This window comes from Monodon monoceros, unplaced genomic scaffold (assembly GCF_005190385.1).
Source record: "Monodon monoceros isolate NGI ecotype Baffin Bay Population unplaced genomic scaffold, NGI_Narwhal_1 Super_Scaffold_7, whole genome shotgun sequence".
NCBI lineage: Eukaryota > Metazoa > Chordata > Mammalia > Artiodactyla > Monodontidae > Monodon > Monodon monoceros.
The window spans coordinates 85,092,865-85,102,778 of NW_021703784.1; the positions used below are offsets into that span (position 1 = coordinate 85,092,865).

The 9,914-nt window shown below is 47.5% G+C and overlaps 1 protein-coding gene across 1 annotated transcript; it reads left to right on the forward strand.

Annotated features, from left to right (window-relative positions):
* The first annotated feature begins 404 nt into the window (after nt 1-404).
* On the forward strand, nt 405-3,140 carry LDLRAD3 (low density lipoprotein receptor class A domain containing 3). Its single transcript, XM_029208369.1, has 2 exons — nt 405-948; nt 2,719-3,140. Exons 1-2 carry the CDS (start codon nt 416-418, stop codon nt 2,954-2,956), a joined length of 771 nt encoding a protein of 256 aa, XP_029064202.1. The 5' UTR covers nt 405-415; the 3' UTR covers nt 2,957-3,140.
* Nucleotides 3,141-9,914: the final 6,774 nt, after the last annotated feature.

Consider the following 9,914-nt stretch of genomic DNA (forward strand, 5'->3'; position numbering starts at 1 on the left):
GGGAAGCCCTGTCTGGCTTATCTTGCTTAGCATGTTTTTTTTTTTAAACGTACTTTGAATTTTATTTATTTATTTTTGGCTGTGCTGGGTCATCGTTTCTGTGCGAGGACTTTCTCTAGTTGTGGCAAGCGGGGACCACTCTTCATCGCGGTGCGCGGGCCTCTCACTATCGCGGCCTCTCTTGTTGCGGAGCACAGGCTCCAGACGCGCAGGCTCAGTAGTTGTGGCTCACGGGCCTAGTTGCTCTGCAGCATGTGGGATCCTCCCAGACCAGGGCTCGAACCCGCGTCCCCTGCATTGGCAGGCAGACTCTCAACCACTGCGCCACCAGGGAAGCCCGCTTAGCACGTTTTTGAGGCTCATCCATGTTGTAGCATGCACCAGTACTTTTTATGGCCAGATTATATTCCGTTGTATGGGCAGCCCACATTTTGTTTATCCATTCATCGATCCATGGACGTTGGGGTGCTTTCCACTTTGCGGCTATCGTGAACCGTGCTCCTGTGAACGTTTGCATTCCCGTCCTGGGACTGACTTTGCGGCAGATGGGTGCGCCGACTTGGTAACCTCTCTCCTTTTCTCTCGCCTCTGGGGCTTCTCAGAACCAGGCAGCGGGCAGGTGTTCGTGACCTCAGAGAACCAGCTCGTGTACTATCCCAGCATCACCTACGCCATCATCGGCAGCTCCGTCATCTTTGTGCTGGTCGTGGCCCTGCTGGCTCTGGTCCTGCACCACCAGCGGAAGCGCAACAACCTCATGACGCTGCCAGTACACCGGCTCCAGCACCCCGTGCTGCTCTCCCGCCTGGTGGTCCTGGACCACCCTCACCGCTGCAACGTCACCTACAACGTCAACAATGGCATCCAGTACGTGGCCAGCCAAGCCGAGCAGAACGCGTCTGAAGTGGGCTCCCCGCCCTCCTACTCAGAGGCCCTGCTGGACCAAAGGTGCGTGCTGGGAGAGCCTCGGGGAGGGAGGTCATCCCATGCAGAGGCGGGCGTACATGTGCACGCGCCTGGGATGCTGGTCTTGCCAGGAGCCTGCATTCAGCTGCAAAGGTGGCGGCAGCTTTTGACTTCTACTGAGTCTTTGCAAACGATTCACGTGTATCATCGCACTCAGTCCTTACAGCCACTCACCGAGGGAGGTTCTATATGTGCCTCAGTTTTACAGACGAGAAAACTGAGATTTTTAAGTTACTCATCTGAAGACATACCGCTAGGATCCTGGCCAGTTCAGATCCCTCCTCCTCCCTGGTAATGCCACACGGACACACGTCCAGGACCCTGACCAGCTCTGGGCACTCACCTGCTACCGCAGAACAGTGCCCAGTATATACTCGAGGTTTGGTTCCTATTTGAATGAATGAATGGATAAGTGAGTGAGTGAGTGAATGAATGAGTGAACAAGTTCCTTAACTTTGCTTGGCTTCATCTATAAAATAAAGGAGGTGGCGTAGAGAACTCTCAAGCTTTGTTAAGCAGTAGAACCTTCATCACAGGTGGAGCTGTACAAGGAACCCCAAAATATAAAGTTAAAACCCAGAGTTCTGTAGTTGGATCCAGTAGTGGACCTCATTCCTGCCTGCTCAGCCTTCCTCTCTCCTTTGGTGACCTCCAAGGGTACCCAAAGAACCCACTTTGAAGTCCCGGGACTAGAGCTACCTGAGTCCCCCTTGGTTCTCAGCATCCCCTGCCCTGCAGGGACTCTGCTCAGCGTTCCTCTTCCGCTGAGCCCAGGACTCACCAGATGTGGCACGAGGCATTTTGCAGGCAGTGTTCCTGGGCTAACTGGGCTCCTCCTTGAACCCTCTCCGGTGGCAGCTCTTATATTATTTAATCTTCCTTTTCCTTCCTCATAAAAGCTAAACAGAGCTCCAAGGAGCGGTGCTTAAGGACATCTTCGCAAATAAGCGTGAGAACACAAGACCTCACTCATTTGGACCATCCATTGTAGAGCAAGGTTAAAACTGCTGCATCTGGAGACAGAATTCCTGGGTTCAAATCCTAGCACTGCTGCTTACTGGTTGTGTGTGATCCTGTGCAAGCCATTTAATGCCCCTTTGCCTCAGTTTTCTCCCCAGTACAATGGGCATGAAAGTAATGGCTCTCTCCTAGAATTCTTGTGAGCATTAAATAAGGGATGTAAGGTAGGTGGCGCAGTGCCTGACTCGTAGTAAGCCTTCCATAAATGAGAGCTGGAAAATAAAACGTCTTTTAAGTTATTTCACTACAAGCAAGGTGTCATTATTACTCCCTTATATAGATAGGGAGACTGAGGGTTTGAGAGGATATCCTCTCACCCAAGTCCGCACAGCCAGTAAGAGTGGGCTTTCAGTAAGGACCCCCAGTTCTGTGGACTGTCAGGGGCTCTATCGAAACACCAGGCCAGGTGAATCCCTGCCAAACCACCCAGGATGAGCCGGGGAGTATTTAGAATTCTCCCTACCAAAGGTTGTGGTTTTGGCACTGTCCAGTTGGCACAGGCCAGGCAGAGCACGCTGACCTGTTCCTTTCGCCTTCTTACAAATCACTGGTTTTCCTAGTCCTTGGATTGCCTTTCTCCTTGGAAGGAAAATCTCATCCCCGATGTCAGCATCCTCTCGGAAAAGGGCAGAAGTTGGCATTGCCTGCCGTGCCTGGGCTCCTAATGTTTTCTCTTCCCCCTCCTCTCCCCCCTTCCCCCCACCCCGCCCCATCCTGCTCTCTCCATCGCAGACCCGCATGGTACGACCTCCCTCCACCGCCCTACTCTTCAGACACCGAGTCTCTGAACCAAGCCGACCTGCCCCCTTACCGCTCCCGGTCTGGCAGCGCCAACAGCACCAGTTCCCAGGCAGCCAGCAGCCTCCTGAGTATGGAAGACACGGGCCACAGGCCGGGGCAGCCTGGCCCGCAGGAAGGCACCACGGAGCCTAGGGACTCTGCACCCAGCCAGGGCACCGAAGAAGTATAAAATCCAGCTCTTCCAAAGTCCATATGGGTTCATCTGCTCTGACTTGTTACCATCCTAACAACTTGCGCTCATGGGAAGCTCCTCAGGATGTCTCAAGGAGTGATGTGGGGTGTCAGCTCTCTCTCCGTTCACCTCCTTCCCCAGATTTCAGGGATGTTCTTTGGAGGGCGACCTGGCACTGTTCTGGCCTCTCAGTTGCCCTGATGTATGTGCATCTTTTCTGGGCAGTTGCTCTTCCTTCGGGGCCCAGGATCACAGCCTCGCTCTCCACATCATTCTGTTACTGCTGGAACCTTGCTGAGTAGGTGGCCGGAGAGTGCGGTACTTAGGTAGCCCTTGAGAAAGCAGTGTTTGTGCCGTATGGGGTGTTCAGAAGCGCAGAGGACGCTGGACCAGATTCTCTGTGGGCTGCTTCCTTAGAGCTCCATTTGGAGATTTGGGTTGGATGGTCCTACCAGGAGGCTGTCATTGGATGGCCACTCTGGAGAGAATCCAGGGGAGCATCAGAACCCGCCTTGCACTAGGCTGTTCATTGCTCTGGGTCAGGGCCAAAGAACACTGTTGCCGTGAGTCACGCCCTTCAGAAGTCAACAGTGTCATTTTGGTTTTCTGAAGGACTCTGAAACCATCAGGTCTGGATAGAGTCTGGATTTAAAAATGTGTCCGAGAATCCTCGTTTTGAGAGCTTTCTCCAGGATCACATATCACCAGCCTCATTCCAGAACAGGCAGGGAGCCCCACCATGAGTTTATCTGAGTTCTCAGCTCCTGAAGTACAGGCTGCCAAGATCCTGGGTCTGCTTTGGTCCACAGTCCTTTCCCTGGTTTCTGGATTGTCTCCCTCCCAGCTGTGACCTGCCCCTAAACAAGGGATGAGTACTAAACCTGAGTTGCCCAGAAATCTGATCTGGCCCTTTGTCCCTGTAAGCCACACCCAGCCTGCCTTGCCCATTCATGCAGCTTCAACACTCGCCCCCTAAGTCCCCCTGACACTCAGAAGTCATTTTACCTGTGCATTTGGACTTGAGAGCACTGTAGGTTCTAACTCAACGTGAGAACCTAATTCAGTACCTCCCCCGAGAGAGCCTGGATTCCTGGGCTGCACTCACCCGCCTTCCCAAGGCCCCGATTCCAGCGCTGCAATTTAGGGTTAGGGCTGGAATCAGAGTGAGGCTCAGGCCTCTCCGAGCATCCCATAGTTTCTCCTCTGAGAGACATGGATAATAGTTTGGAGTCAAGATTTGCCATTCGGACTTTTTTTTTTTTTAATCTCTTAGAAATGCATTTGAAACAGTGTGTTTGTTTTTTCCCTTCTAGTTAAGGGACTATTTATATGTGTATAGGAAGGCTGTCTTTTGTTTGTTTGTTTTTCCATTAATGAGGTCCAAGCAAAGATGCAAAAGGAGGTGATCGTTCCTTGGTCCCGCTGAGCACGCTAGTAACAAGTCCCCCCAGACTGACCTGTGTGCCAGGCGTCTGTGCATTGTTGCACTTTGAGTTATTATTTATCGAGTTCTTGAAGGACGTAGAAAGAGGGACGCCTTTCTCCCTCGGCTCATAGGCTCTGTGTTTATGGTAGCTTTCCTCTTTCTCTGTGCCCAGCCAGCCACAGTGCCAACCCCCTCAGGAAGTCATGGGTGGAAACGTAGGTGTTATTCGTCAAGAATCCACACTAATGGCTGTGGGGGAACAAAACTGGAACCAAGTGGAGCCACTCCGGGCAGCTGTCACCCATGCAGAGCTGCTTTCCACGTGGTCAGTAACCTCTTTGATGCTTATTCAAACGGAGCCTGCAGGAGGGGGGATGAAGTGGCATTCAATGATCCTATTCTGTAGGCTTTTATTTTTTAAACCAAATTCAAAGTGTGTTACAGGAAAGCTAGCCACTTGGTGATTTTTTTTTTTAAGTTAAGAAAAGGAACATAGTTGCCTACATCTTTCATTTTTAAAATAACGTGAGTTATTTTCTGAGTAATCCAGTGAAGAAAGAACTTTTGGTGGCAGCCAAAGTATGTGAGGAACTCTAGCTGAATATTTCATCTCCTGTGAGCCAGAGTGGCTTCTTTTCTCCCTCTGGTGGCCCCTGCCTCTTTCTGGTGCTCTGGAAGTTGTTTAGAGGAAAGGATTCTAATTTTAATTAATCACGTGGTGAATTAATCTCACGCGCTTTTCAGCTTCCAGGCATCTTAGGAAAGACAAATGGCCTTAGTAGCATAAGGAGAATCTATTAATGTTGTTTTTTAAAACAAACACAGGGATGTTTTTATTATAGATTTGATTTTTTTAAATGGCTGTTTTTAAAAAGGTATAAATAGGACACCAAAGCTGCAGGGGTTTTTTGTTTTGTTTTTTTCCCCTACTCAAAATAGCAAATAAGTGGCCAGCGTTATTTTTTAACTCATTCCAACGAGGATGTTTTTTTATACATGGCCTAAATCTATGCCAATCAGAAAACCATCCCTGCTCTCTTTTCTCAGATGAGATCAGCGAGTCCTTTTTATTTTAGCATTAAAATCGTTCAGCTGTGATCATTATCACCTACCCTCCGCTCCTTCTACTTTGAAATTGACATTTTAAAAAAATGCAAGCAAGTGGTAAATAAATCGTGTGTGACCTTCAAAGTTGATGTAAACTGGAAAGGTTGTGCGTGGTTGCTTTTGTTTTTTGATTAGGTTTTTTTTTTAATTTTATACTTTCAAATAAACTTGCAGTTTCATTCTTTCTGTTGGTGTGAATGGTCCTTAACCCCCCTTTCTTCTCTATGGCGATATAAAGAGTGGACAGCCGCTTCTGTCGTGGCTTCTGCAATGAATGTATGCCCTAATAAAATGAGAAAAGGTGAGAGAATATTGATGGGACCTCAAAATATGGTGGGCGTTTAAGGATTCCACATTTGGTGTGGTTGGAATACAGAGGTAAGTATTCCATGGACACCAGTTCGTATCAAGGGCCCTGGGATGTCAGTTCAGAATATGGGCATTAACTATGCCCTCTCTGCCCATAGTGACTTCACTGTGGCACTGCTTGAAGGAAAGGAGCAAGTGGCTGTGATAGCTGGAACAGATTCTGACCACATATTCAGGGGCACACGCTCTAACTCGGGCACAGGTATGTTGGTAATTGGTTTTGAACCACAAATGGCTCCCATTCATCCCACCAGTGATGGGAGCATCTTTGTGCTCTTACAAGTCTCGTTTCACACTGCAGGTACAGTTGCACAGGAAGTCAGCGTGCCCAGGAGGTCACCACCACCACCACCCATGAATAAAAATAACCTTGGCCTTGACCAAAATTAAAATCTACATGGGAATCAAAACGTAGGACCTACAGAACCAAGATGTAGATCGTGTACTGGTACCCAGATATGTCAAAAAGTAGACTAGGCTATCAGATAGTGGTGTCCCAAGTATATACCAGGTCATGTCCTGCCCCAAGTGGTCTAGAGTAGACTTTACCAAACAATATGCCCAAAGGCTTGTCAAGATATTAATTCCTTTTTCTCTCAGAGTACCATTTTTTGTGGTGCTAGGATGAGGAAACAATCAAGAAATGCTAATCTAGAGCAGAGATCAGTAAACTTTTCGTGTAAAAGGTCTGATAATAAATAATTTTTGGCTTTGCAGCCATATGGTTTCTGTAGCAACTACAAAAACCGCCATGGACAATACATAAATGCATGGGTGTGCCTGTGTTCCAATAACTACCAATATGGGCTGGATCTGGCTTTGTCATTTGCCAACCCCTGGCCTAAAGGATCATTCCCACATTGTGCTCGTGGGTCCGAAGCTAAGGGCATTGTAGAAAAGAAACGGTGTGTTAATGGCTGGCCTGGAATATTGGAACCCTTAGAATGGTACCAACCTCCAAAAAGTTAAAAATGGAAGAACTTAGGAAGCAGGCAGTTCAAGGACCTGTGAAATTCTTTTTAATTGACCCTATTAGCTCTTTTCCAGTGAATAAGGAAATACAGGGTTACGATGAGTAGAGGCTTTCCCAGTGAGGTCCTAAACAGTGGGTTGAATGCAAAGGTCTTGTTCAAAAAACTACTCTCAGTAGGGATTCTCTAAGGTGATAAAGTGACACAACAGTCTGCCTTTTAGAGAAAAGTTCATGGGGATAAATGATCTGGGAGCTATTGTTCATCTTCTCCATTTAACTTGCTATCCTCAGGCAAGGCAGTAGATTCAAAGAATGAACTGTATAAGAAAGAAGGAGCTTCTGACGGCTGCAGTGGATGTGTGATACATGTCCATAAGGAAAAGAAATGTATCCAGTAAGAAAATATGCAGACTCCCTTGACATCTTGTAGTTAAACAAGTGAATGGGAACATTAATAGAACCCCCAACTGTAAGTGACAGTTGTAAGGAATCCCACTCATACAAGCTGAATGTGTTACATTTTAGAAGATGTATTGGCTAATGCAACCGCGTTCAAGGGTATGGAAAATGATTTGGGGCAGGGCTGGATCCAGTTGATCAACAGGTGTCATTAGGAACCTGTTCTTCCCCCTCCAGCTTCTGAGTCCTGCTTTACCTGTGTAAAGCGATGACTTCATGGCTTTACAAAATATGGTGGAAAAGAGGGTCCCAGAAGATCCAGGTTCATGATCTAAGAAAACGAGATTCTCTCTGAGAACCAGTGGAGATATTGACTATGATTGTTCATCGTTGGTCCTATGACCACTATTGTAGGTGGGAACTCTGATTGATTGACAGCCCCACCAGAATTACATGGAGTAGGAGAGGGACAATTCACATATGGAAGGGTCTGGTAGTATAGAGCCTCACCAAGGAATAGGACCCACAACTGGCTGGCACAATTTCTAATATACATAAGAAGATATCCTGCGACCACAAGCTTTAGGCAACATAGCCAGGTCTGAAAGGAGCAGAGGCAATGTTACAGTGAAAACGTCAGGAGACTCAACAGCCTTTCCTTAAACCTAGATGGCAAGGGCAGTTTCAAGCTGCAGGCATTTGGGGCTTGGGTTAGGTGTGCTTTTTATGAGATGGTCACTGAGGGTAGGTCACAGTAACATGGATAAAGCCATAGAAGAGGAATTCTACCTTGAAACCTGAACTCACTCATGGGTTCTAGAACTGTCCTTAAACCACTGAAAGTATTGAAATGGGTGAATTACCCACCAAGAGTCACCCCCCAACCCACATAGGATTTTTAAGTTGATGGATCAGAGATGCATTCCTATCTGTCACCCTTGTCAAGCTACCCAAAGACTTAGATTCAACTATGCATGCTGTTAACTAGGCTTTCCACAATTAATTCTTTTATCTACCCCAAGAGGTAGAATGCATCAGTCCCTTAGACAAACACCCCTTGGAAATTCTAAGGCAGCTGGGCTCACAAGAGCTGAGGGGCTGATTTCCCTTCAAATTTGGGGCTTAGAGGCATGACCATGGGGGACTGGGATGCAATATTGAGGGAAGCTTATTTATTTTAATATGTTGCCTCAGCTGGGCAGGGCTTGTGTTCTGAATGAGGGTCATTTGTGCTAAATTCCATTGCCGGGCAGCATTTGGCTGTACTTGGCTTTCAGGTTCACCCTGGTGAATCATCCCTGTGAGCCAGCAGAGGAAAAGGCAACAAAGGAGCAAAAATGGGCAGTGTTTATGGGCCAAGCATGGAAGTAGCACGCACCCCTCCACTCAAATTCCATTGCCCGTAGCCTGACCAGTCCCATAGCCACACCTACCTTCAAGGGAGGCTGGGCAGGTAAATTGGCTATGTGTCCCGGAAGAACCAGAAGTGGATTTTGGCACCGCCACCAATTATATGTTTATAATCTTCTTTTCACACATAGGATACCTTCACCCCCTCCTGAAAGAAGAAACCCAGCCATCCCATCTAATCAGATTTAAAGTCCAGGATCAGTGACAATTTCTATGTCAGATCTGTGTGGTTCCTCTGGAGACACAATTTCTTAGCCCCACATGGCTCTCATCATCTCTCTTCTAGGTTGCCCCCCTTCAGCCAATTCTCAGAATGCTTGAGTAACTTTCAAGTCACTCAAGATAAAAGTCAAAATCATGGTCTCCTGGATCTCACACCATTGACTCTCCAGTACATATATAGCCTCATCTGCTAATCTCCCCCTCTCCCTCAAGTCTGCTCCAAGTCTGGGCCACCTTGCTGCCTCTTGAACCCACCAGGCACACTCCCAGCTCAGGACATTTGCTCTTGTCATTCCTTCTGCCTGGAACACCCATCTCCAGATACTCTTCCGTATCAGAGAACCGTCAGGAATTAAAATCCACTTAGAATCTTGATATTGTCATCTTTGGGACTCAGTTGTAACCACTGTAGTCAAGACTCCCGGAATTAAGACATACCAGAGCTCTCTCCTGACCAAGATATAGTTACCACCCAAATGACATTGAGGGATTCCTAGACCAAAGAAGCACATAGGACCTTGGGAAGGAGCATTGGGGAATATATTCAAAAAGTATGGTATGAAAACTTAATTTGGACCAATGCAAATGTTATCCATGAGTCAGGAGGTGAGTCAGTTTAAGAAATAATACACTGGAATGTGCAGAAGAGGACCTAGGGATTGAGGTGGTACTTGAACACAAGCCCACCATGTGACCCTGCATGAAGTGTGACTCTTTTGCAAAAGAACTTGAGCCAGACCTTCAACTTGGAGTGTGTTCCTCATGCGCTAGTCCGTGAATCAGCTAAGGGCATGCAGATGTGCCTAGAAACTCCCTAGGACCACAGATCCTGTTTGGAGAGGATGGCAGCCCCAGTTCAGAGATGAGGAACTGACACCTCGTTCAAGCAGGAAAATGAGTTATCGGGGTATTATAGAAAGAGAAGAAGGGGTTGGCTTCCTTGTAAGTGAAAAATAAACTTTAAATAACTCGTCCCTCCAGTTGGAATCAGTTACCAGGAAATGACTGAATGTGAGTGGCTTGACCCCAGTGGCTGGCTTGGCTTAGAT